This window comes from Camelus bactrianus, chromosome 26 (assembly GCF_048773025.1).
Source record: "Camelus bactrianus isolate YW-2024 breed Bactrian camel chromosome 26, ASM4877302v1, whole genome shotgun sequence".
In the NCBI taxonomy this organism is placed as follows: domain Eukaryota; kingdom Metazoa; phylum Chordata; class Mammalia; order Artiodactyla; family Camelidae; genus Camelus; species Camelus bactrianus.
This window is the reverse complement of record NC_133564.1, coordinates 31,736,808-31,763,931: the sequence shown is the minus strand read 5'-3', so window position 1 is coordinate 31,763,931 and position 27,124 is coordinate 31,736,808. Positions and strand designations below refer to the sequence as shown.

Sequence of the window (27,124 nt, the reverse complement as noted above, 5' to 3'; positions counted from 1 at the left end):
GATTGTCAGGCCAGTAAGTTCTTAATAAGCTTGTCTGTTAAGTGAACTGACTAGATTAAATTTTACCCTAGGAGACTAATGCCTCCTCCAGCCCCTTCTGTCTCTAACTGTTCCATGCGGTTCACAGGCAGCTGCATTTTATTCTGACACCGCACATTTCCTTGATAAATAGAGAAATTGGATTCACTTCCAAAGCTATGTAGAACTTGGGAGAGTAGAAGACAAGATACATAAGCCAACTTTTTTTTTTTTTTTAACAAGCCAACTTTTTCTTTTCCTCAGAATTTTCTTAGTCTCTGTCATGGATCTGATTATTATTTTTAATTGCTTTTACCTATCTTTATTTTGCCTTTGTTCTAATTTCTTTTTTTTAATTAAACTTTTTTTAAATTGACATATAGTCAGTTACAATGTGTCAATTTCTGGTGTACAGCACAATGTCCCAGTCACGCACATACACATATATATTCGTTTTCATTAAAGGTTATGACAAGATATTGAATATAGTTCCCTGTGCTGTACAGAAGAAATTTGTTTTTGGGGATCAGATTATTTTTAATTTGTTGCTCTTGTTGGCAGACGTTGGTAAAGTTTCTATTGTCAGTGTGATTGCTGTTGGGAATTCTGGTTCCTTAAGAGATGATTTTCCCATCTTCAAATAGTCCCTCCATATCATTAGATATTAAGTGAGGATTTTTATCTGCCCTATACATGCTGTAAGGCCTTTCCTTCCCTAATTGTTTACTTGAGGCATTCTTCATTTTAAAATTAGACAGTAGCACCGATCATAAGGTTGCTTTTTCAAGCACATAATCCATCAAATAACTAAATTAGGAATTGGTCTAAATAAAGCATTTGTACCCAGTATGAGATGCAGAAAGATATGCAAAAGCTGTGCGTATCAGCCCTTTAATTGGAAAGAAAAGGTCACATTACATCTGTGTTTTTGAGCCCTTGTGTACCACAGAATCTAGCTTCTCCAGTTACGCTGGCATTCATTTGGTTGCTCCCAGAAGACTAATTGCCAAAATATTTTGAATACAAATTATGACGTTCATTTCCTGGCAATAAACTGGACTGTGAAAATCTGAAGTAACAGATATATACATGAGCAGATGTAACATTAAGAACAACAGATCTGATGGCAACCAGTGACTTTTAGGCACCTCCCTTGCCCCCACCTGCCTTTTTGAAAAAAGAATTCCTTTATAAGCAAAAGAAAAACATTTTTCAAAGACAAAATGAGTTATTAATCTGAAGATTAAAGACTTCACTACCAAGGTAAAAAATGACCACACAAAGTGAAGTAAATTCTTAACAAGGTCCAGCAGTACTTAAATTACTCAGATACTAGTTTTGAAAAATCTAAAAATTCTGCCTGCATAAATTTGCTTTAACTTGACAGTGACCTGTAACCAAAGATCTTTGGTCGTGTCTGCTTTATAAAGTTATTTCTTTTTGCAAAATGGAAGCTTAAAACATTTTAAAGTAGGCATAAAGTGTCTCTAGAGCTTCCTGGTTTTAGGCAGAATTTCTCAGAACTTCCTACCATTTGAGTTTTATGGAAAGAACTTAGGTTACAATACAGAAGAGCTGTAACCTTTATTTTGATCAGGAATATGTATAGTGTATATTTATATTTATTGATGTTATCCTCCAACCGAGCACAAATTAGGATGAAGATCACCTTGACCTATCTCAGTATCTGGAGCATTGAGGAGTCTCTGGTGGTATTCGATTGCAAGCCTGCTTGATTCATTTTAGCTGCTAAATGAGGGACAAGCCCATTCTTCATAATTTCTTGTAATTCTGTACAGAGAAGTCTCGTTAGTAAGGACTTAAATGAAAACAAAGTATCATTCCTGCTTTTCGAAGTCCTAGAAAACTTTGAAAAGTAGAAACTTTCTAAAAGTGAACTTTTATTGAAAGATTAAAGAAGTTTAAAGAATTAAGGAGAAAAATACTTTAAAATGTTCTCGTTTTAACCATAGCTAGGTTTAACCTAACATACTGGCACTGCCAATGATAAGATAGTATAACAAATGGACAGATTACGAGTAGGAGGCTTGTTCGTTATTCCTATTTCAGACATTTTGAATGCAATTCCTTCCCTTTCCCTGGGAATTCCTGATCTAGAGGAGAAAGGCTGCTGGAATCCTGACTAGTTATCTCCAGGCAAAAGTCCACGCTAGTGGAGTTTGAGCCACAGATACCATCTCCTTCTGGTCTTAGAACAAGACTTTCTAAGGGTGGTTGACAAGTCCGTATCTTAACAAGTCAAACACCTTGCTAATTAAGACGCAGTAAAGTTAATTCTATGAATGACCTGTCAACTTAGACCTCATTCACTTACACACTTTGCAGATATCTGAGTGCTGAGTCTGTGCAGCACTGGGTACAATGCTTGGACTTAGGGACAGATCCAAGGGTTAAGAGACAAACTCTGCTCTCTGGGAATGTGAGAGGCTGAGTGGGGAAGGCGAGAGAAGTGTGTAAATCAAACATGGCATGGATATTCTGACCGCCTTTATAGGAGATTAAAACAAACACAACAAGGAACAAAGCAGGCTGCTCTTGAGAAGCGATGACTCGTCTAGGAGCAGGACCAAGTAGAATATGGAAGGAACTAAAGTTAGAATATAGACTATTTTATAAACTGTTATTCTCTGCAAATGCCTTTCAAGAAACGAAGTCATCACACGATCCAAGACAGTGACAATACGGTGACACTTTTTTCCTACTGAAACGCTGCAATCTCTTATGTCTTTAATTGAATACGTTTTTGAATATTAAGGACTATTTCTTGGTTTTTACCTATTTGGCTAACATATCTGCTCTTAAGAGATAAAGCATGTAAAAAACTGAGAAGTATGGCAAGCTGTATATATGTAAGATGTTTGCTTAAAAATACTAAGCTACACTGAACCAGTGTTTCTGGCGGTATTGTCTATCTGCCAAAATTAATACCACATCAGTGACCGCTCTACAAATCACACCAAATATGACACAGAGACAATTTGTTTAAGAAAAGTTTTACTCATGTGTTAATATTTCAGCAAAGTTATTGCAAAGGGTTTAAAAGGCAGACAGACACACTATTATAGGCCATAAACTAACAACTTTTATACAATTAAAATATTACACAGACCTATGGGACGTGTTGAAATAACTAACAGACCCACAAAAGAAATTAAATCTGAAAGGTTAAATCCAGTATTAGCACCTACAATCTCTCTGAAAGTATAACTGTTAACTGTTTCATTCTCTCCTAATGTATTTCTTAACTTTCTTCCAGATACAGTGCTCTCGAGCCCCAAGGTAACGAAGGACCTGAGAAGCCCCAACACTAAGAATGCACAGCCAAAAGAACCAGAAATATTGACTCCGACTTGAGAGTTTTAGTTGGAAATCCCTTAACTTACTGAACTTGAACCAATCATAAGATTTCTATGCAGTGAATACTGTATATGAGGAACATCTATGAATCGTAAGGGATAGTTAAAAATTAGCAATATACAGTATTATTCCTATCAAATTTTTTTTCTCATAAGTTATATTTATAACAAAACTAGAATTAAAATATTTATTACACTTGCTTATTACACATTCAGGGACACAGCAGGGACATTTATGTGTTTGATGGTTTAGCATCCACTTTATTGTGCTTGCTGAGTTTTGGAGGGAACAGGCAACACATATATCTTCCCAACATTCAAGGAAATGCAATAATAACAAAATTTTCAAAATGAAAAAAAAAACCCTTGGAAATTGCATTAAATACTGCTTTAATTAGGAGCTGCTATAATAAAACCAGTCACATGATACATTTTTTTCCCAGTGAGCTTCAGTTTGAGAAACTGGACAGCAGAATTAGGGCTTTGGGATTCGAGTCAAATGGCAAAACTGGTAGTTCTCTGACATCTGGGAGATGCATTAGCAAAACCATAGACACAGCCCATCCTTCAACGAAATCCCAGAGAAGAGCGTTTCATTAACTTGGGGCTGAGGCTGGACCCTGGCGAGGACGGGACCTGCCGGAGCGGCCCAGGGAGTGTCGGGAGCCACTGGAACTGGGGGCAGGTAAGAAAGAAACTGTGTTGGGCTGACCAACTGCATATTTTATTAATGGCTTTGAATAAAAGAAAAAGTGAAATGCTTCATTGTGTTTTATCAGGAACTAATCAGAAGATTACAGAGTCCTACACAATTTGGAGACACACAGTGGATGCTGAGCGACTAGAGGTCACTCCAGGTGCGGAATTTAGAAAGTCAGTCCTTGGAGTGAATGGCACCGTGGCTCTGGCAGCAGATACGAAGGAATGATGCTCTGGAGAGGAGGTAGGGGACACTCTGCGGTCGGCCAGTGGGGAGATGAGGGTCCCAGCTGGAGATGGGATCTGTAATTAGAGGGGAGAAGGAGAGGGTTTAGACAGGGACTCCAGACTAACCTCAAAAACAGCAACTGATGTGAGCTCCTAATATGCGGGGTACAGGTTACTAACCCAGGTTCTAGCTAATAACAGACCTGGATCTGCACCCCTTGCCGGAGTGAGCACACAACTCAACAGTCGAGAAACCCAGGCCCCGCGTCCTGAGACCTCTGACCCACCGTGTCACGGGAGCTAGTACACCCCAGGGGTAAGTGGCTGCCTCCATCACTAACTACCAGGTTTCAGCCTCGGACAAGTCACCTAGGTTTCCTCATCTGCAATCAGGGATAATATTATCTACCTCATAGGGGTGTTGCGACCATTAAGAGCATTTAGAATAGTCAGTGCAGACGAATGTTGGTCATTTTTATTATCACAAATTTATCATGATAGAATAGTGATATATTCCATTTTTTTAAGAAGACAATCTTAATCCAAAGAAAGAAAACACCATCAGTGTATTTAACACTAAAGGTATCCAAAAAAATGAAAACTTTTTAAGAGGAGCAAAATATTTTGTTTAAAGCTCTTTTTAAAAATAAAGGCCATCTCCATGATTTGTGTCCTCTTTTGTTGAATTAATTTAAATCCCATATAATGCTTCAACCTGCTGACACTTAAGCAAAATTAGAGAATTGAATTAATTATTCTTAGAGTTTTCCCCTCGTCCAAGACCTCAGCCCACACAGGATCCTGGGCCCGAGGAACTCATAGCTCTGAAAACTAAATTGCACTGAACAAAAATATTTACGTTCATGAAATTACCACAAGTTCCTAACGTAAATCTTATTTCAAAATCTCACCGTTGTTGAATATTGATAGATTAGTCTCTGGTGTGTAATTGCTCAAAACCCCGCACCACCTCAGAAAAGCATTATATTAGCAATAAGAGCTGCAAAATGAGTCATGACAAAGGGGTGGTGCCAAGTCAGCGCAGCTGTAACCCATCAAACAAATGTGCCCCAACCGCACAGAACAAAAACCGCACAGAGGGTTCCTGGTTGCTCGTTTGGGAAATGTCAGTTTGGAAACTGAACGTGAGAAAGTGCGCAGACCGGTAACACCGAGTGCTCCGAAACAAAGCCTCTGTGAGGAATAAAACCCATGGCTGACGATGTCATTATCTGGGCCTGTGGCTTTCAAGAATTCCAGTGACACGTTCCCTAGCGCTAAAAGGAGGCAGCTTGGGAAGGTTGGTTGGTCTTTAGGATTCGACAGATGGTACGGGACCAGACAAAATTAATTTTTAAAAGGTACTGGAAAAGAAGAGGAGGGGATAAACACTTAGAAAAATTGGAGGAACTCTTTTTGTCTCCACGTTTCTGCTGCCAGAAGTACTTCCAGGAAGTGCGGTGTGAAACATGGGTCTCTGTGGTCGGTCAGACTTGGGCTCGTATCCCAGCACTCAGCTGTGTGTCTCTGAGAGCATCATTTAGCTGTTTGTACCCTGGCTTGCTTATCTGCCAGATGGGGGAAACACTTTGCAGAGTTCTTCTGAGAATCAGAAATATGGCTGGTCTAACACGCGGCACCCGCAGGCGCCCTCACAAAGGCAGCTCCCGTGATTATTACTGCTGGTGTCCCGGGGAGGAGTCTGCTTTGGTAGGTGAGTCAGTGACAGAACCTCCAGACGAAGGCCACCAGGAAAGCACAGCAGAGCACTGCTGGGACGAAGAGGGCAGGACTGAGACTGGCAGAAAACAGGGAAGTGTGATTTCTGTGTCACCCAGCCGGCCAGGCTGCCGCACCACGGCTTCCACACGATTCCTCCTCTACGTTCCTACCAGGATTAACTGATTTGTTTCTCACTTATTCAAGGTCATTACACGGATATATAAGAATATAAACATTTTGAAAGGAATTAAATTTCCTGTTCTACCCACTGGAGGTAAGGCTTCTACAGGGCTATGCGCCATTTAAGTATGTGAAATAGTCAGAATCTCCCTACTCCACTCTGAAATGTTTCTTTTGTTACTAAAACCATTTGTTTTCTAGGCAGGGGTATTTCTGAACTGACTCTTAGTGTAAAATCCAACTATTAAAATGCCTAGGATAGTTTTGAAATATTAAAATTAACTACCCCCCCCACTGCCACAAAAAACCCCCCAAAATCCCCAAACCAAAGAAACAACAAAACCAGTCCAAAAACAACACAGGGGGAAAAATATTAGGATTAAATTCTATATCACTTAGGTTATGGAACTTGGGTTAAATGCACATTTTAAATATTAAGCCAATACAGAGACTATGTCACTATTCAACAATCTATGATACAGGGAAGAAAGTTCATGCATCCTACAAAATTCCAGAAACTGCATATAAATGACATAATTTCATATTTACCTTTAATCCTGTGGTTTATCTTCCACTGCTCATGCCTCTGTCTTCATAAATGGTAATTTCAATCTAAACAGCATGGCTGTTAAGAAAACACACTACAGAACAGAGCACACGAAGAGGCCAGATGATGGATGTGACCTGTGTGGACCTTTCTTTCTCCTGCTTAAAAACACAATGCTTTCTACACCTGGCGGGAAAATGTGAGAAATGTAACTGCTTGTAGTACTCCACATACAGTTCCTCCCCAAACATTGATTATTTTTTGAAACAAACAAACAAACAAATTCTAGAAAAGGATGCTTTACTATAAAACTCAGGGGTGGTGGTGGTGGTCGTAACTGAGTATCCAAGGAGGTCATGAATTCAGAGGTTCAAAATGCCCTGAAATGATATGCAAACTTTTTCTTAGGAGAGGGTTCATGACCCTCTAAAAGCCTAGGAATCATTGCTGCGGAGCATAATAAAACTGCCGAAATTATGATCAGCCGGAAGGCCTGGGATCATCTGACCTAGGTTTTTTTAAAAAAATTAATTTTACCCCTTACTCCAGTTATCAAGCTAAATTAGTTTTTTTTTTTTTTGCCATTTTATTTAGTGGATTCACTTAGTGATTTTCAAAGCTTACTGCCTCTAAAAATATGCTCCGTATGTCAAAGGTAATGAAGTGATACATCTGGCAGCTGTAACTGATTTCAGTGAGTCCGATGAACCCACGGAGCTGTGATTCATTTGGACGACAAGTCTCACCACACATTACCAGTTCGTGCATTTCAAAGGGGCTGGAGGTTCGGTCCTGCAGCTGAGATGCATGACTCACACCACTCCCGTTATTACTACAAGATGCCCTCAGAACCACCAGGACGAGGCGGCCAGAATACTACATAATCCGCAGAGCCCAGCACGGCGCAAAGGGAGGAGACCTGCTTTAAGATAAGCTGCTGGAGCTCCGAGGCTCGTGGCAGGGATGCAGCTCCCACAGAAGAGTCCGAGGGCACGTGCCAGAGAGGGGAGATAAATTCTCTCCAGCCAGTGCCAAACTGTACCATCAAAATGTTCTTTTCACTGCTATTTAGACCTTATGATCGAGACTGAAAAGATACAACTCGCAGTCCTCTCTCGATGGGATCTGTCAGGAGGAGGCCCTGGGGCGCATATATCTTCTCGTTCTGCTCTTGAATGTATTTGGAGACTTTCTTCAGAACCTGACAAAGAGAAACACCACAGCTTTTTACAAATGTCATCAGATTTCCCTTTTGAGTGTCGGCCGGATTTCAAAATACTCAGGCAGGGGAATGCATTTTCAAGGCGGGACGTGGACGTTCCCGTGGAGGGACGCAGCTCTGTCTGGTCTGCACAGTGCGCGGCGTGACCGACCTTTCACGTCACCAGCCTCTCCCGCGGGCTGTGAAGCATAGATGCGCACAGAAGCCTGAGGGCCACCCCTCCTCCCACCTCCCAGCCACCCTGGTCCTGGACGGTGACATACAGAGGCTATCGTGTACACAACGCCAGCTACGCTCCCCCATTCCCTACTCATGTTGTGTGGTCACAGGGACACCTTCTACCATCAAGGATGTTTCTGGCCTTCCCCTCTAACACTCAGGAACTGCTTCTTCTCTCTTTTGCCCATTTTCATCAATTCTAAGTCATGATGCAAAGGAAGCTGATAATGAAGGGAGCCACGGAGTTAAAACCGCGCAGCTCTTTTTCTTTGTAAAGCACGTTGAGTGGGATGTGCCCTGGAGCTCCGGGTGACAAGTGTCTCTTATCATTTCCAAGACTCAAGTTCACTCCTGTGTCCTAGACGCGAACCTCCCTTTATAAGTTTAGTATTAAGGTTGTAAAAGTCAAAGCAAATGCAGACAAAAACCAGATAGGATACAAAGGAACTTCTGGAAATTGCCAAATCTCCGGCTGTAATAAGGGCAATTCTGAGCCAGATAAGCCGGGAGAAAATAAATCTTAATGGCTGTATACGAAATCAAAGAGTTACATGTTTTATTTCAGGTTCAAAGTCATTATAATCCTTTTCTGGCTCGAATGTTCAAAGAGGCTTTGATCCAGTTCTGTAATTACTATATATTTTCTTAAATTCACACTAGGAGAATATGATAAAGTCACAGATAAATGTGATCACAACATACAGGGAAGAAAGAACTGTATGGAAATAAAGTTGGAAATTAAGAAATGATTTAAGTGTGGGTCTGGAATGTACCAGGCCAAACTAACAAATCAGGATTGTTAAAATTTAGGTGCTTTGGCAGAAACTGATTTAAAATTTAAAGCTCTATGTGGTTGGTATAATGAATTTTCTCACTGAAGGAAAATAATTTAAGTACATCTTTGGGGAATAATACAATCTCATGTTTTCTGCTTTTTAAAAAAGATCATGATATTAAAAGAGCAATCTGCAGGGTTCTTTATGTAGCAAATTAAGAATACTATTTCTAAAAACAATATTTTTTTCACCTAATTACCTGAAATGATACATACATATCATTCTCCTGTTTTCAACTCTTCAAGAATTTGAGTGGTACATGGTTTTAATGGAAAAAAACAACAAACTTAGGCGCTGTCTTTCCATCAGAGTTCGTCCGTCATGCTAAACTGATAAAGGGAAGGAAGCAGCCTATAAAGGTGCCTGACCCAGGACTTTTCTCGTTTCCTTCTCAGCTCGCCAGCCAGAGCTGGAAACTGGAGGGTCGGTCTCCCCTCACCCAAGTCCATTTATACTCAGGGGGCGGGGAGGGGGGACACTCAGAAAAATGCTTGCATGGCTGGTTTCAAAGAAAGGATTCATTCAGAACAGCTTTCCTCGCTCTCTCCTTGGGTACAGGTCACTAGCAAAGAGAGAGTGTTCTTTATTGGATTCAAGCATAACTTTGTTGTGCAGGGTTTTTTATTTAAACTCTAATAACATTCATGGGCATTTGGTATCGGTTCAGAAAGAAAAACAATTAGTTTTCTTTCTGTAGAAGCTCCAAGTCCTCTTACAGTATTTGGGTGAAGGCAGCTCTGTCCTGAACAAGATGCCTTTAAACTCTCAGTCTCGTTAGCAATAGGAAAGCATTAATGAGTAAACTAATACTGCGTCCCAGACAGGACAAAGCACCGATATTACTCATACACTGTATTATTTTTGGTAAATCAATGTAAAAACAGACTATATAATATTGAATGAAATTATCTGTTATCATCAAACCCTCAATAAAACCTCAATTTGTATTAATATTTACAAAGCCAAATACTCAAATCTTAGAAAGGCTATTATGTTCTCTGAGAAAACTAAAGTGGAGAAAGCCTGCTAGACCCTCAAGGAAAGATATTCTAAGTGAGGCTGCGTGAGAACCCCAGGATCTCAGAACTTTCAGAAAGATCTAAGTTCCTTCTCACAGATAACCAGCACCTGGGCAGGAGAGATGTCTCATAGCCGGTGAACACGGCAGACAGCTCCCCAGAGGAGAACCCCTGCGAGTCCGTTTGTTCCCTAATTATAATGGGCAGCAACCCGAGAGAAGTAACACTGAAGCCTTTATCTTCGTTTTAAATCAATAAATAGGACATTATAGGGAAAAAAAATGCGTGATTGTTCTAGTGGGCTTTAAAGGGCCTATTTACAATTTCAAAAAATGTAACCCACGTGACAGTGTAAGCGCTATTATATTTGGCTTGCTGCTTGCAGACCAGAAATTTCAGTGTTTAAAACAATGAAGACCACATGACTGAATCCTGTCCTCTCATAAAGCAGAAAATCATAGCACAGAAATTCCTAAGGGACAAACTGGAGAGAGGGAGAGGCTGACTGTTCTCAAACTTGTATCACCTCGTCAAGATTATCAACACGCACTTTAAATATTTTCTTTTAAAAGGGCAGGTACATGAGATCTTAATTATGACCACGCCAGTTATTTACTTTGTATGATCTAAGTTACTCACGTCCAGTTCTTAAAATAAAATCACGTATTTATAGAAAGTGGCCATGCCTAAAATTCTGGTTTCTTAACTAATATTATCTGGTCTTTACTTGCTTTTTAATACTCTGTAAAAAGAAAGCAATTTTAATTAGAGTTATAAAGTAGTACTTTATATATTGCCTATGAACCTGAGTCAAAACATATATTGGGAACCAATCAATTTCCATTACATTTCTGATACTGAGAACTGCCTTCCAAGATTAATAATCAAAAAGATTTTAAGAGCTGCTAGATGTTTGAGTAGCTAAAAAAAACTAGCAGCTGCTAGAAAAGATTATACACTTGAAATTTAAAAATTGTATACATGAGTTCACAAATATCTGATTAAAACATACATATATATATTACACACTAACTTAATTTTTAAATCTATCTTAAGAAAACTCACTTTATTAAGCATCTACCATGTGTGAGGCAATTTATTAATTCTAAGACCTATTTTATAGCTCAGAGAACTCAGACTTGGAGAGATTAACTTGTCCATGATCTCACAGTTAGTAAATGACTTGGCTGGCACCCAATTACTAATTTCATTTCACAGCTGACGTCAGAAGGAGGTTATCTGTATCTATTTTAGCAACTGTACATGAATAAATAAAAGTTAATTAAAATCTCATTAACAAATTTAAAAGCTGTAATAGTGAAATGACAATTCAAGCATCTAATGCTCCACTAATTGGGAATAAGATACTCCAGGGGATGTATTTCTACTTTAAATTGACAATTTATATACGTCTTTAAATGGCCACCCCCAGATGACTGTCTTTATCCACACGAGTGCAGCCTGACCCTGCCCTCAGGGAGCCTCCCACCAACACTTCCCTTGAACGGGTTCACCTCCAGCCACCTCTGCCTCTCCGCTCCTGGTCCAAGCTACCGCCATCTCTCTCCTGGACGTCTATGAAGGATCTTACTTCCACTTTTATACCTTTTTTCACCGAGTCAAGAAATCTCTTTAAACTGAAAATCTGATCGTATCACTCTCCTGCTGAAACCTTCAGGTGGCTTCTCCCTGCACTGAGAATAAAATCTAAGCCTGTCTCCATGGTGCACACACTCCTGCAGGACGCAGCTCCCCTCAGCTCTCCAGACCCCACCCCCGCCCCTCCTTCCACCCGGGACTCATGGTGCTCTCTGGGCCCCTGCACTCACTGATCTCTCATCCAGAGGGCCCCAGGCTTCCCGCCCTTCACGGGGCGGCGTACCACCGCAGAGGCCTTTTCTGACCACACCATACAAATCAGTTCTCTTCTCTTCTTTCCTATCATAGCAATGTTTGTTCTCTTCAAGGCACTTATCACAACTCACGATTCTGTTGGTTTTGTTTCCTGGTTATTAGTTTTTACCACTGAATTACAAACCCCACAATGTCGGCAACCACGTTTGTCCCCTACAGTGATAGCCCCTGCACATCGCTTAGCACACAGTAGGCTCTCAATAAATATTTATCCAATGAATGAATCCCCGGTCCCTTCACTCCCCCAGTGTATTACAGAAGAGAAGCTACTATGACAAAACAGACTGAACACTGGTACGGACCCTTTACAGCTTCTGATTTTGAATGTTAAGCAGCAATGAAGGTGAGCTGCTTCTCTGTATGACATGGACACGGACACTAAAACTCCTAACTTAGTTACTTAAACGTTCCCTTTCAGTACCACCAGGGGAACTGGATGCTAAGGAGGGATACAGCAGCGTTTTCAGCCAGAAGCTCAAAATATTTTAGCTGCAATGTGTCTGCTCCCCACCACATGCAGTGCGAGACAACCCTAGGGACACTTCCCTCGGGAGGGGTAAAATAAGACATCCTTACAGCCCTTCGTTTTCCAAACATGGTCAGGACGTTAACCACGTACTAGAGGTTTGCTGTGACGAATGTAAATTCATTCACCTAACACACATTCGATGGGTGCCCGATACCCTCAAGGCGCGGTGCTGGAGATGAAGAGGGATGCCCCGTTCTCAACCTCGAGAAAAACACATACGGGCTTGAAAGGCAAATAAGACAAGAGCACAAACTGTCCCATCCCCAAGTGGAGAGTGCCAAGTGGCAGCAAACAGACACAAGTGATGTGAGCTTTACAGGAGAGGAGGAGTTCTGATTGGAAGAGCAGCTGAAGAGTCGGCTGCACGTGGGACCACGGGACTGGGGAGACGGGACAGGGGGAACACCGGCACTGTGGTGGGGGGAGGGGACCTCGGAGGGTGTGTCTGCTGACCAGCAAGGAAGGGCGGGAGACAGAGCTGGAAAGGCCGGCAGGAGGGGGGCTTGAGAAGGGTCTGAACTTCACTCAGGGGCCCGAAGTGGAACAAGGGAAGGTCTCTGACCTAGCAGGAGTGGGAGGGGAAGCGGCGGCAGTCTGGAAAGGGAAAGGAAGGGGTGGTGTGAGACTCACAGACTGCTTCATTAGTCTAGGGGAGAGGGAACAGGGAACAAATTAGCAGAGTGGCGGAGAAATCACGAAAATTGAATGAATGGGAAAATGCGAAATATTTCAGTCTGAAACTGATCACTTTCCCCATCTTCCTCACTCCCTACCTAAAGATGGTCCTGAAAAAGACAAGAGTGCTTCTGAACACAATGGGCAGGTGTGAGGTTTGCCTTTTGTATGTCTAAGTTGAGAAGCCAGCAACTCTGGGGTCTAGCAGACAGTTCAAAGAGAAGACAGGAACTCAGGTGGGAGGAGGAGACAGAGGAGATACATTTGGGGAAATAAAGTAAAAGGCTTCTCAGAAAGCTGGGTGGAACGAGAACACAGACTTTTTATATTCTCCTTAAGTGTGAGCCAGCTTGAATGCTGATGTGCCAACTCCCAAGGTGACATGACAATTCTGACTTGTTTCTGAAAGACTCCGGACCCCTTCAGTGTGCTCTGGTCATAGGAGCAACACAACTCGGGTTACTATTGTGATAATAAATGCCTCTTTAAATTTTACGGCAATTGTCACTGTATAAATGTAAACACGTAATCAACTCACCTTCTTTACGATTTTAAGAGACTGTGAAAACAGAGGTAGCCGTACCTTCTCGTAATGAGTTTCCATGCATAGGAAGATGGTGTAGGCCGTGAGGCAAGCCAAACAGCCTTCCAGGTAGGACTGGCCCCCAAGCTTCTCTGCTTCTGCATAAAGGTTGTTGAGAGTTCGAACAGTTTCTTCAAATTGTTGCCTATCAATCTGGATGACAAAAAGAATTTGAAAATAAGTTTGGGGAAAAAAAATGATCAGTCACTCTGGCTTATGATCACTCATTTAGGTTTTGCTGTTTTATCAACATTCCTATGTCATAGTCAGCAAACGATTTTCTTTGAAGTGATTGAATCTGGACCTAAGTTACTGAAACAGGTTAGTGTGTGTTTAGTTTTAGCCTTCTTGTGGACACTGGGTAACCTCAAGGCTCAAAATGGTGTGTCTTTATTCTCTATACTGAATTTTAAGTAACTTAATTAAATCACACAATCCTTCCATCCTTACGTCCTCTGGATATGCACAGTCTATGAATAGACACGTTCACTGAGCACCTACCACCAGATACCGTGACAGGTCTTAGAGAAAGACGAGTAAGACACCGTCTAGACCTCAAGGAGTTTACAGTCTTGAGCAGAAGAGACATGTGCACGTAGAAACACAATAAACTGACAGAGCACTCCAGCAGAGGCACGTATAAGGCATGGCCAGGGCGCAAGAGGAGATGTACGTTCCCTTTGTCTGGAACGAGCAGGTAATCTTAAATTGAGGCCCCAAAACACTGGAATTTACTAGACAAAAAAAGGGAAGGACATTTTAAGTAGATCAAAAGGTAAAAGTTCTGTATTGTTTCCTCAGTCTCCCATCTCTTTTCAAGTAAAGTAACCCCATCTCCCAACTCTTTTAAAGTTACTAAGAGCTGCGGGGGAGGGTACAGCTCAGTGGTAGAGCACATGCTTAGCATGCACGAGGTCCTGGGTTCAACCTCCAGTACTTCCATCAAAAAAATAAATAAGTAAACCTAATTACCCAACCCGCAAATAAATAAATAAAATCTGGGGGAGGGTACAGCTCAGTGGTAGAGCGCATGCCCAGCATGCATGAGGTCCTGCATTCAGTCCCCAGTCCCTCCATTAAAAAAAAAAAAAAGGAAAAGGAAAGTTACTAAGCGATCACATGGAACAAAACAAAATCTCAAGCTCCCACACAACTCCTCACCTCAAGGGAGCCTATTCCCTTCTTCGGTTCAGTGACACACTGGCTGCCATGCACACCACTGCTGCCACTGTCACCCCCTTTCACTCCATCTGCTTTTACTGTCTTCTTCCAATATCACTTTACTCCCTCCTTCCAACAGTACTTTGTAGATTTCAAACCTCAACGCGCTCCCCTGGGCGTCTCACGGCCCAGTAGTAGCCTGCTTCGCCCAAGCCTACCATTCTCGGTGGGGAACAAAGCGTAGATCACCTGTCCTCATTCTAGCCTTCTCTCACACACTATCTCCTTCATTCCTAAAATGAGTAACTATACATATGAATTCTCCTTTATGAAGTCTTTATATAGAAACTGACACAGAAAAAACTCAAAAGAACCGCAGTTTACGGTTTGAGGCAACTATTCCCCGTAACGTGCTTTTTGCTAACAGACAGAACTGTCTGATGATTGAAGAGCATCACTTATAAGGTATTAAAACCCTTTAGGTGGGAAGCAGTTATTTTGTCCTTTACATGGAAAATCGAGGACTCAATGAACCAAAGGCACCCAAAGCTTTACAGCTGTGGTGACTCGACCTGTGTTTTAAAAGGAGCTGCTTTCAGTTTCCCAGAACATGAGTGTTTCTCACGGAGGCACTGAGAACCAGGCCAGCGCCCCTCATTGAGCCTCCACCGTAGATGTGGAGGGGTGGGGGTAAGGAATGTCCCCTGGGCAACCTGAGTCAGAGTTCTCCTTCCCAGAAAACAGACTCAGGAGAACAGCTCAGTGGACAAACATTAATGTGCTTGCTATCTCCACCTAGTCATGCCTGAGTTAAGGTCTTCAAGTTTACCCATCAGGAAATCCACAAAAGTCTAAGTAATTTCAAACATTCCCATTTGATTTACCTACAGTGTTAGGATCCGAGAAAGTTCTTTGAATTATGTACGTTTCTTTGGACATAATGTGATTCAAAACTTGGGGATCCAACCCAGAAACATTTTCTTTCTTTCCAATAAGAATTACTGACCACACCAGAAACACTAATTCTTGAAAGTTACTTCAAGACTGCAGGGCTTTAAAGGATGGAGGCAAATCAGAGATCATTAAAAAAACAAAACAACCAAAACCCACTTAAGGTGAAGAATTTTTTTTAAAGTTTAATGAAAAAGAACAAAAGGTTTAAAGAAAGTCAAGAGTTTCTCTACAATGTTAAAGAAAGGGGGGGAAGGGCATGTTGGTAGCAGAAAAGACAAAGGACACACGAAGACCTCAACAGCATGGGGTACTTTTCTCACACCCTCAGGCGCCATGAGGAACAGCTGTCCCGGTTAGGCCCTAGGGACCTGGACACTGATACAGCAGCTATACCAAAACCTGGAGATACGTGATGTTGGGGCTAAATACAAATGTGGACCAGCCAACACTGAAAGTCAGAATGGAAATAGGGATCAGGCCCATTTTCCCAGAATTTTGGTTTCTTGTTGAACTACCTCTACTGACCAGATGCAGAGATGTTATTTTTAAAGGTATGGGGGGAAACCAATGTCTCAGTTATAGCTCACTCATTTCTCTTTTGCACAACCCAAGGGTGCCCAAGATGTCTGTATTTTGGCTAAAGTGAGAATAAAGCTTTCTGTCCTGGCAACAAAGCACTTAAACATCAAAGTGTTACATTCTAACAGGCACTGGAGAAAGTAAACTTGTTAACAGACAGAACTTGTCCTCACTCCCAAATTAAAGAGTACAAATGTGTGTGTCTTTAATGTTTTAAAATCATACCAAACATTTGTATGTTTATTTCTTCCTCTATTAAGTTGCCAAGTGCAATGTTCTCACAAGAGGAAAATCAGCCCGAATGGCAGAGCAATCAGTACAATTTCTAGGGTAAGTAGTAGAGAAGCAACAAAACCTTTCAATTTTCCATCAAACAAAGCAGGGAAAATTTAAACCTGTAATTTAAATTTAATCTCAACACATTAAAAAAAAAAAGTCAAAGCTTTTCCAAGCAGTTTAAAGTATAAGCTAGTGTTTTAACCCAAACATTTACAAAGGAAAAAAAAAATTCAAAGGCACAATTGAATAGCACCAAATAACATTCCATATAGTACAAGAATCACAGGCAGTTCTGGGCGATGTGAAGTCAAAGTAAAAGGACTCCAGGATTTAGAAACATCAATTTCCTGTAAGAACCTGTGGAGTCCTGTGACTATGTTGTGTTTCTGTGACACAAACTAACACAAACTACAAACTACAAGATTCCACTGCACACAGAGAGCAAGGCTAATTGGCGTCTGACTCTGCATACATATATTTGGCTCAATTATAAGTTGGAAGTTTGACTTTAAACCCTTTGAACAAATGAATCATGCGACATCCAAATAAGCGCAGTGAAAAAGAACAGTTTACCTTCTGATTTGAAAGTACATAAACAGTGTTAAGTCAGAGTCTCCCTAAGAGGTTTAAAAAGAAAACATTTGATTCATTTCATATAAGGCCTAACAGGTAAAACATATTAACTGTGATGTTAAATTACTTTAGAAACAACACTGAGTAGCTCTAGCCAACAGGCAACTTTAATTTCTCTCTCTTCAAACCACTGTGGACACGTCCACCTAGTGTCAGGCTGAGGTAACTCTTCACATCGTGACACCAAACTGCAGCATTTCTACGGCATTTCACAAACAAGCTAATCTACAAACCATCTTTATAAGGCATGCCTGATCTTTACCTGGCATTTAAAGAGATGTACTTGGGCCACTAACCTGCTGAGGGTTGTAAGTCAAGCCGAAGGACCCTGTAACTGATCACTGTTTATTTTCCAACCTTGGCGGTCAGGTAGGACAACCTGCCTCCCTACAAGCTAATCTTAAACGACTGCTCCAGTGCAGACCCAAATACACCTACTCACTCCACGACCAGCATGCCTTAGACCCACAACCCATGCCGAATCACCTCCCAGTCTCTCACCTTCCTTATCTAAGAAGAAAAAGCCACAAAACCTGCTCTCATCCTCTGAACAGGAAACACACAGTAAGGTTCACCTTTCATAGATCAAGACCAAAACAGTCTTTGTTTGGGTGTGTGAACACATGTGGGCCCACGAAAACACGCCCACTCACCTAAGCTCGCTTCGCTGCACCTTTAAAGTACGCCTTTCTGTGTGCAGGGTTGCCCAAAGGACCCACATCCTGATGACAGTTCTGATATGTAAGCCAACACAACACAGGTGGCTTCCAGTGATCGTAACTCTGAGAGACAAGTTTAAGGCCTGGTTCTGAGACAGTTTCCTGTCCGGGCCCGTCTAATACTCTGCGTTTTTCAGGTTCCAAGAAGGCCTCTCTGCATTGCCTAGCACAGCACTTAAATGAACCCTTTCTGCCTAGCAGCGCGGCCGGCACAGTGGCCACAAACGCCAGTCACGAGAATGGTGATGATGTCTCTTGCGTGAGGTTGGAGGACAAAGCTTGCGACACGCTGAGGTAGGTGGCCCGGAGCATCAGGAATTAGTTCCTCATCACTGCTGTCAACAAGCCGGAGTGGGGTGGGGTGGGGTGGGGTGGGGGACGGCCGGGGAAGGCCGCGGCATACGAATTCCCGGCACTGGGTACCATAGCTCCAGAAGGGCAGCAGACCCGGGCGCTTGGCCTTATTCTTCCTCCTCCAACCAGGTCTTGCTTAGTGGCCCTCTTCGTATCCCCCTGGCCCCGACCCCTTCCGTGCCTGCCCCTCCCAGAGCCGCGAGAGGCTCCGCAGGCCGGCTGTTGGCCCGCACTCCCGGGCGCCCCGGGAAGGCTCCCACCCTCGCCCAGGGGCAGGTGCGGGGAGCCAGGCTGCGTACCCGGTTCTCCAGCTCCGCGGGGAACTTGGTCTGGAACTGGCAGCGCGTGCCACTACTGTAGTCTCGCTGAATGAAGACCTTCCCGGACACCGGCGACTGCTGCGGCCTCATGGCGAGGACAAGACGGGCCGCGCTGCGGGTTCGGGGGACACCAACCACGGTCAGATCCCCGGCCTGGACCCAAGACTCCAGCCCGCCAGCCCCTCAGCCCCACCCACCGCCCAAAGCAGCCCAAGGCCTCCCCGCCCCACTCCCCTTCACCCATGCTGTCACCGCGGGCCTTCAGCTACCTCCCCGGCCCAGGCCCCAAACCCCCCACAGCCCGGTTCGGCCCGGGAAACACGAACCCGCCTCCTCTGCCCTCCAGCTGCTGTCGCACCGCCTACGCCGTCACTTACGTCCTGCCGCAAAAGGCCTCTTTCCACGCCCCTCAGCTCGGCTTCCTACCTCAAGTCTAGGCTACACCGTCTCCTCCGGCCGTAAAGCGACCCTGCCGAGGCTGCGCGCTGCGGTCCGAGGGCGCGCGCCGTGGGCGGGGCCCGGGGCGACTCCGCCCCCTCGCCCGGCCCGGAGGAGTCCATCCGGAAGGAAAAGGCCGGGCTGGGCTGCGGGACGGCCTGGCGGGGCGGGGCTGGAAGGCGGGCCGGGAGAATCGCGGAGACCAAGCCCACCAGAGGCTGCGGGGAGGAGGGGGGGGGGGGTTTCCAGTGGGGATTTCCCGGGTGTGTCATTTCCTTCCCTTGTTGATCGTGGTAACGTAGTTTCTGATCACTGATTGTAAGGGTTATTGTCACTCTTGGTTAGAAGTCTCACCTTACACGGGGGACACCACGCAACTGTATAAAACCAATTTAGAAGTAGAAAGCAGGCTGGTGGGGCGGGGAGGAGGGACAACCTGCATGGGCTTCATTGTCAGGCATATTACATGGACAATTACAGAAATAAACAACTCATGCTTTAACTTGTGCACCTGTTCTGAGCAGCATGATGATATCTCTTGCTGACCCTCCTTCTGACCTATTGTCAGAAGGTCAACAGAAGCCTAACTGTAGTCACAATGCAGATGTCACCCCCCTTACTTCATCTCATCGAGTAGGCATTTTATCATCTCACATTATCACAAGAAGGGTGATGATACAGAACAATAAGATATTTTGAGAGAGAGACCAGATTCACATAACTTTTATTACCCTATATTGTTGTAATTGTTCTATTTTATTATTAGTTATTGTTCTTAGTCTCTTGCTGAGCCTAATTTATAAATTAAACCTTATCATAGGTATGTACGTATAGGAAAAAACAGCATATATAGGATTCGGTACTATCTTGGGTTTCAGGATCCACTGGGGGTCTTGGAAAGTATCCCCAGCAAATAAGAGGGGATGACTGTAATGTGAATCAGACACAATCTATGACCCATGAACCTACGTGGCTCCACATGATCATTATTCTTTTACATGTTTTCAGAGGCTGTAGTCAAGCTGCTGGTCTATAGTCTTGAAACTTCATTTTTTTCTCCTTTTTGAAACCTGAGTGCACTGCCTGTGTGTAGTTTCTTTGAGCCCAGTGTATTTATTTTGTTATCCTATCCATGATAAATTCTCAAGAGATGCTTTGTTCAATGAATTCATTCAATAAATATTGGTTGAGCACTTACTCTTAAGAGCTGAAGCTGAAAGGGGGAACAAAGCAGGGAGTCAGTCCTACCAAAGCTCACATTCTTGGGGGGCCAGGAGGGTGGGCGGAAGGAGATGACAGCAGGCAGATAAGCTTGAAGGAGGAGAGGAGTTTTAACAGATGGAGAGGTAACAGGATAGCCCAGCTTCTGTGTCCAGGGAATGATGAGTCATTTTATATGGCAACTTGACTGGGCCAAGGGATGCCCAGATAGCTGTCTGTAAGGGTGTTTCCAGAAAAGATTTGAGTTGGTGGACCGAGTACAGTCGATGGCCCTCCTCAGTGTGGACTGGCACCACGCGATCCACTGAGGGCCTGAGTAGGTCAAGAAGGTGGAGGAAGGTTGAATTTGCTCGCTGCCTGACTGATGGGGCTGGAACACTGACTTGTCCTGATCTTGGCCTTCCTAGTTCTCCGGACTTCAGACTCAGACTAGAGTCTATACCATGTGTTCCCTAGCTCTCCAGCCTTCAAATGATACCACCAGCTTTCCTGGGTCTCCAGCTTGCAGAGAGCAGATCGTGGAAGTTCTCAGCCTCCATAATTGTATGAGTCTCTCTTTATATAAATCTGTCTCATTGTCTCTCTGTCTGTCTCTTTGTCTCTCTCTGTGTTTCTCTGTCTCTCTGTCTCTGTCTTTCTTGGTCTGTCTCTCTGTCTCTGCCTCTGTCTCTCTGTCTGTCTCTCTTGGTCTGTCTCTCTCTTTCTCTCTCTCTGTATCTGTCTCTCTGTCTGTCTGTCTGTCTCTCTCTCTCTCTATATATATATACTTTGTTTCTCTAAAGAGCCCTGACTAACACACCTGGAGCCACCAGAGTTTGGTGTCTGCCTGGGAGGGGCAAGATGGGAGTAGGGATAAAAGATCTTTAATAGAGAAGAGAGCAGTGGTAAAAATCTTACATCCTTTTCAACATGCCCCTTTATTGTCTTTTCTTCAAGGTAAATGAACCAGTTCCCATAATAATATGCATTCCAGAGCATTGGCAAATTGAGAATTGAGACTGTCTTGTATGGTAGGATCTATTTTCCAAAGCTTCAGTCTTTTGGTATGACGCTCAGAACCTTCTGGTGTCTAGAACTACTCACAGAACTCCAATAATAGCATTAATCTGTGCTGACGATGATCAGAGAACAGCCTTTAGTCCTTTCGTTGTAAATTCTATTTTTTTTTTCTGATCAGAACAAAGCAAGCTTTTCAATATGGGATCTTATTCTGTGTCACTGACTCATGACCCAGGGATCATTTTCCGCCCTGCTTCCAAACAGCTTTCTGTGCTGCCGTGTATTTCCTGTCTTCAGCTACCATCCCTCCTGAGCTTTGTTCTCTTTGTGGCCAACAGCTTTCCCCAAGGTCCTTCATAAAGCTCTGAGTCGAATTGAAAGATGTCCTTATACTAAAGAAATGTGATACTGCATCCCTTGCCCTGCTCACATTGCTAACCGAGACCCCTTGTTTCATCCAACTTTGCTTTTACAGTTGTTGTTTCCTTCTGAAGCACTGTGACAGAACTGGATGGTCCGACTTCTCATTGCTGGTTTCCAGGGTGCGCTCAGACGATGGACAGAACTCGTAAGCATCAGTGCCTCTTTGTGTTTGTGCATTTGTTGCTAATTTCAAATCAGCTTCTGTTTCAGAAGTGTGCGTGTCTTGACTGCATTTTGAGATAGCATCTTTAGCCTACCTGAATTGACAGCATCTGTTCCTTCCCATTTGGGTCCCAGCATCCAAAGCAACATGTGCCCCAGTTTCAGAGAGCAGGCGAAACACATGCCTGCCAGTCACGCTGAACCCTGTCCTCTCGAAAGAACTGTTCTCACCTGCCCTTTTGTTTCATTCATTGCGGAGAAGTGTGGGTCCAACAATGTCATTAACGGGGTCCTTTGTGTTAATAAACACAATAGTTTGGGCTAACCAGTAGTTTGGGCTAATCATGCAGCCCTCTCATCTCTGAATTTGGCTGGTGGTGGCAGGCTGGGAGATTTCAGACTCTCTTCAGCAGCACAGAGCAGAATCGTCAGGCTGGATGTGAGGCTGTCTTCGTGGGGCTGCAGCCTGTGTGGTTGCCCAGGGCTCTGTGCTTACAAAGACCCCATCCTTGCCTAAATGTTCTGCTGTTGTCATCCTGAAATTCTTCACTGGGGGTCCATGCCTGGGAAGAATAAGAGGGCATCTGGTGGGAACACACCATCACCATCCTGGGTAGATGTGGCCACGAAAGAAAAATGCACAACCTACAAGGTTTGAGTTGTGTTTTATTCGGGGAACTTACTGAGAACCATAGCCCGGGAGATGGCCTCTCAGCGAGCTCTGAGGAATTGTTCTGAAGAGGTAAGAGATGAGCCAGGATATATAGGAGTTTTTGTTTAAAAAAAAAAAAAACCATGTAGTCAAACATCGAAAGATTATTGCTAATCACAAAAACTGGTCATCTTAAGTTAGTGATTTTAGTGCTTTTCTATGTGTGGGAAGATGAAAGCGTCTGGGCTCATTGAAACTATTCCTTAGATTTGCAGGTGCCTGGGAAAGGGTGCAGCTAGAGGGTAGGGTTGCTTACCTGGAATGCCATCAGACAGTCACAGTTTTGCTAAGAGCTGGTCCAGGACAAGACAGCCCTATATTGTGTCTAATCTGCAGGGAAATTCCCTTTCTCCACTGTCTCTTAGTGGCTGTCAGAGTGGTCAGTCACAAGACAGGACCGCGGAGAACAGGACAAGGGCCAGGTGAGCCTGGGCCAGGCAGAGGAAGAAGGGAGAGTCTAAAGCAGGCTGTGCTTCTGTGTGATGCTCTCTAACAGGTAGGTGGGGGAAGGACTTGGGAAGGGAGAACAGGAGAAGATAAACTTTTCCTACTCCGCAGTTGAACTGGCATGGTTCTGCCACAACCAAAAAGGCTCCTTCAGAAATGAGCAAAGCCTCAGAACCAACTGCTGCAGGATTGGATGCAGCTGAGGAGAGGTGGCTGGGTTTGCGGGTGTTAAAGCCCAGGTGTTCTCTGGTATGTCGCACGTCCTGCCAGATGAGGTGTGTCCCTGTGGAAAACAGGCCCTTCATCCCACGCTTCTGAGGATGAGGTGAGTCCTCCCCCAGGTCTGTCTCTAAGCCCTACCTATTCCTTGAGATTGGTCTTTCTTTGATTTTTCAATCCACCCCGCCTATTTTAATGGGCAAAACCTCTATACCTTTAATTTCCTTGTATGAAATCCAGCGTAATTAATTGTTGGTCTCACAGGTTGCAATAAAGTTGAAATGAGATCACTCGGAAAGTGTTCCTAACTCAGCTTCTGGATGTGAGCTCGCTTACCCTTCTGACATTATCTTTCATTCATTCATCTATTCATTCATCCATAAATATTTATTCAGTGTCTACTCTGTCAGGTACTGTTCTGAATTTCTTTGAATAATTATTGCCTTGAAAAAAATCTAAAGCACTAGATCACTTATAGATTATGTGTCAGTATTTATTTATTTTTAATTGAAGTATAGTCCATTCACAATGTGTTCATTTCTGGTATACAGCATAGTGACTCAGTTAACGTATATAAATATATACACACATATATGTGTATATATATATTCCTTTTCATATTCTTTTTCATTTTAGGCTAGTACAAGGTACTGAATATAGTTCCCTGTTATGTGTCAATTAATCATACAGCCAACTAATAATACAATGATTAATCAGATTAATTTGTATGATTAATAATAATACAATCAATTCATAGTATAATTATTGTGCTATGGTTCTGTAAGTTGGTAGAATTTGAGGACGCTAATTGAAAGATATATAAGACCTTTTTTTTTTTTTTACACAATTTTGTATGTAATTATTTCAGAATGAATAGTTTAAAAATTCCAAGAAACATTGGGTGTCTCTGTTAAGTAGCAATCCATATGCATTTATCTCTTTGTCATTAGGTGATGCTGGATGAGGGTGTTGGAAATTATCCTGGATTTCAGTGAATCGGGAGAAATTCGGGGAGGTAGGCATTGTGGTCAAAGAGCACTCAACTCTGCAATTCCAAAACTTGAGCTAATTCTCCTCTTCTTTGACCTGCTCCCCTTCGGGAATTCTCAAAACGAGAAACTGGTTTCCCCTCTTTAATTAGTCACCTTCAATTAGTCATTGCATCTTTGCCTGTCTGTCTCCAAAATCTCTCTGAAACTGTTCTGTCTCTTTTCCCACGACTCCTGTGTTGCTCTGGGACTTATTCCCAATCAGCTGGACCTATAGACCTTCCTCAGCTTCCTTCCTCAGCCTCGCGTGCTTCTGTTCCAACCGTCACACCTCTACCAGAATGATCTATCCGTTTATTTTTTGGGGGGTGGGGGGAAATTGAACCCAGGACCTCCTGCATGCGAAGCATGTGCTGTACCACTGAACTGTACCCACCCACCCAGAATGATCTCTCCAAAATGAAAATTTAACTGTGCCCTACTCCTGTTTAAATGGCCTATCTGCCTACATGATACATTTCAAGGTTCCTAGGTGAGTATTATGGGTTGCATTGCACCGCCTCCCCCCAAAAAAGGTATGTTGGATTCCTACCCTCCACCAGTCTCTCAGAAGGTGACATTACTTGGAGATCAGGTTCTCAGAGAGGTGATCAAGTTAAAATGAAGTCATGACGGTGGGTCCTGATCCAATATGGCTGGTGTTCTTATAAGAGGAGAGATTGGATACAGAGACAGACGGATCCTCAGGGCGAATGCCATGTGAAGACTGGAGTTATGCCACGAGCCCAGGAACCACGTGAAGCTAGGAGAGGGGCCTGGGAAAAATCCTTCCCTAGCATCTTCAGAGGGAGCACAGTCCTACTGACACCTTGATCTCAGGCTTCTAGCTTCCAGAATGGGGAACAATCATTTTCTGCTGTTTGAGCTGCCCAGTTTGGGGTGCTTTGCACTGGCAGTCCAAGCAAACTAATACGATGAGAGTCCCATCTTCCAGGGCTTTTACTTCATTTATTCCTGCCACAAATATGTGTCAAGAACTGATCATATGCAGGTACTGTGCTGGTTCTTGGGATAGAGCTGGAAATAAGACAGGTGGTCCTTGCCTTGTGGAACTTTTGCTCTGGTGAGGGCTGTAACAAGTGCCCAGGCCCTCGGAATGAGGGGTAAGAGGTCTCTGATTCATATGGTCCTGAGCGCACAAAAGCAGGAATCAAATCAGTACTTGGAAGGCTAGAGAGAGGTTCTCAGAAGAAGTGACATCGAATCTTGTTGTGATAAGGACCCCCCCCCTTGCCTACAAAATGTTTTAGATGAACTATGAAGAAAGTGGGAAGAAGAGAAGAAACTAAGGTGAATTCTGCAAACCACCCTGGCCGCCCTCTGAGATTATACTTTTGGGCATGAGTTTTCCCATGTGGTGTGAAGAAGCCCTCTTAGTACTTTGGTCCACACTGTGGGTACAGGTACCAGAACGTACCTACCAAGACGGAACTGTGTTATGTACTACCTTCTGCTTTCCCTCTACCGGCCAGCTTTCCATCATGCTCCCTTTGGAGGCAGGCCTTGTCATTTCTTTTCCCCTTCAAAGTTGGTCTTGTTCATTTTAACCAGATATCAACTATTTTAATAACATGGCAAAGAGAATGAGAAGACAAGCTCCAGAGTGGGAGAAAATATTTGCAAAAGACATCTGATAAAGGAATGTTATCCAAAAATATACTAAGAACCCTTAAAACTCAATCATAGGAAAAGGAACGACCTGATTTAGAAATGAGCAAAAGACCTGAATAGTCACCAAAGAAGATAGACAGATGGCAAGGAAGCATATTAAAAGCAAGCACATCACAGATCATCAGGGGCATGCAAATTAAAACAACAATGAGCTATACACCTATTATAGTGGCCAAAATCCAGAACACTGACAACACCAAATGCTGAAGAGGATGTGGAGCAACAGGAACTCTCATTCATTGCCAGCGGGAATGCAAAACGGTACAGCCACTTTGGAAGACAATTTGGCAGTTTCTTATAAAACTAAACAACTCTTACCATCTGATTCAGCAATCAGACTTCTTGGTATTTACCCAAGTGAATTCAGAACTTATGTCTATACCTGCCTACGGGTATTTCTAGCAGCTTTATTCAGAAATGCCAAAATTTGGAAGCAACGAAAGATGTCCTTCAGTAGGTGAGTGCATAATAAACTGTGCTACATCCAGACGATGCAGTATTAGCACTAGAAAGAAATAAGCTATCAAGTCATGAAAAGACACAGAGGAGCCTTAAATGCATATTACTCAGTGAAAGAAGTCAATCTGTAAATGCTATGTACTGTATGATTCCAAATATATGGCATTATGAAAAGGCAAAATTATGATGACAATAAAAAGATCTGTGATTTCCAGGGGTGAGGGGGCAGGGAGGGATGACAGGCGAAGCACAGAAGAGTTTTAGGGCAGAGAAGCTATTCTGTATGATACTACAATGGTGGACCTCTGTTGTTACACATTTGTCAAAAACCCATAGGTTGTGCAACACCAAGAGGGAGCCCTAATGTAAACTGTGGACTGTGGGTCATGGTGATGTAGCAGCGTAGACCCATCCGTTTTAACAGATGCACCCCTGTGGCGCAAGGAAGTTGGACCTGTGTGGGGACAGAGGGCATATGGGAACTCACTATTTTCCACTCAATTTTGCTATGAACCTAAAACTGCTCTAAACAATAAAGTTTATGGCTTAAAAACACA

The 27,124-nt window shown here is 43.2% G+C and overlaps 1 protein-coding gene and 1 long non-coding RNA gene across 6 annotated transcripts; one reads left to right on the top strand and one right to left on the bottom strand.

Annotated features, from left to right (window-relative positions):
* Positions 1 to 3,016: 3,016 nt before the first annotated feature.
* GOLGA7 (golgin A7) lies at positions 3,017 to 19,243 on the bottom strand. 3 transcript variants are annotated; one of them, XM_074353295.1, is made up of 6 exons: positions 19,094 to 19,243; positions 18,747 to 18,879; positions 13,769 to 13,921; positions 7,871 to 7,972; positions 6,774 to 6,841; positions 3,017 to 4,397 (listed from the first exon to the last, which is right to left on the bottom strand). In XM_074353295.1, the coding sequence occupies exons 2-5, from the start codon at positions 18,855 to 18,857 to the stop codon at positions 6,803 to 6,805; spliced, it is 405 nt and encodes a 134-aa protein (XP_074209396.1). In that variant the 5' UTR covers positions 18,858 to 18,879; positions 19,094 to 19,243; the 3' UTR covers positions 3,017 to 4,397; positions 6,774 to 6,802. The 3 variants fall into 3 exon arrangements, with proteins under 3 accessions (XP_074209396.1, XP_074209395.1, XP_074209397.1); XM_074353294.1 differs by having other exon boundaries at positions 6,774 to 6,836; XM_074353296.1 differs by having other exon boundaries at positions 6,774 to 6,836; positions 19,037 to 19,110.
* LOC123617688 (uncharacterized) lies at positions 18,076 to 27,124 on the top strand. Of its 3 annotated transcripts, none has more exons than XR_012502346.1 (6): positions 18,076 to 18,115; positions 18,231 to 18,387; positions 20,834 to 20,969; positions 21,901 to 23,494; positions 23,653 to 23,798; positions 24,339 to 27,124. It is a non-coding gene; the product is annotated as an uncharacterized LOC123617688 (long non-coding RNA). The 3 variants fall into 3 exon arrangements; XR_006725875.2 differs by lacking the exon at positions 18,076 to 18,115 and having other exon boundaries at positions 18,137 to 18,387; positions 21,901 to 21,993; positions 23,281 to 23,494; XR_006725871.2 differs by lacking the exon at positions 18,076 to 18,115 and having other exon boundaries at positions 18,137 to 18,387.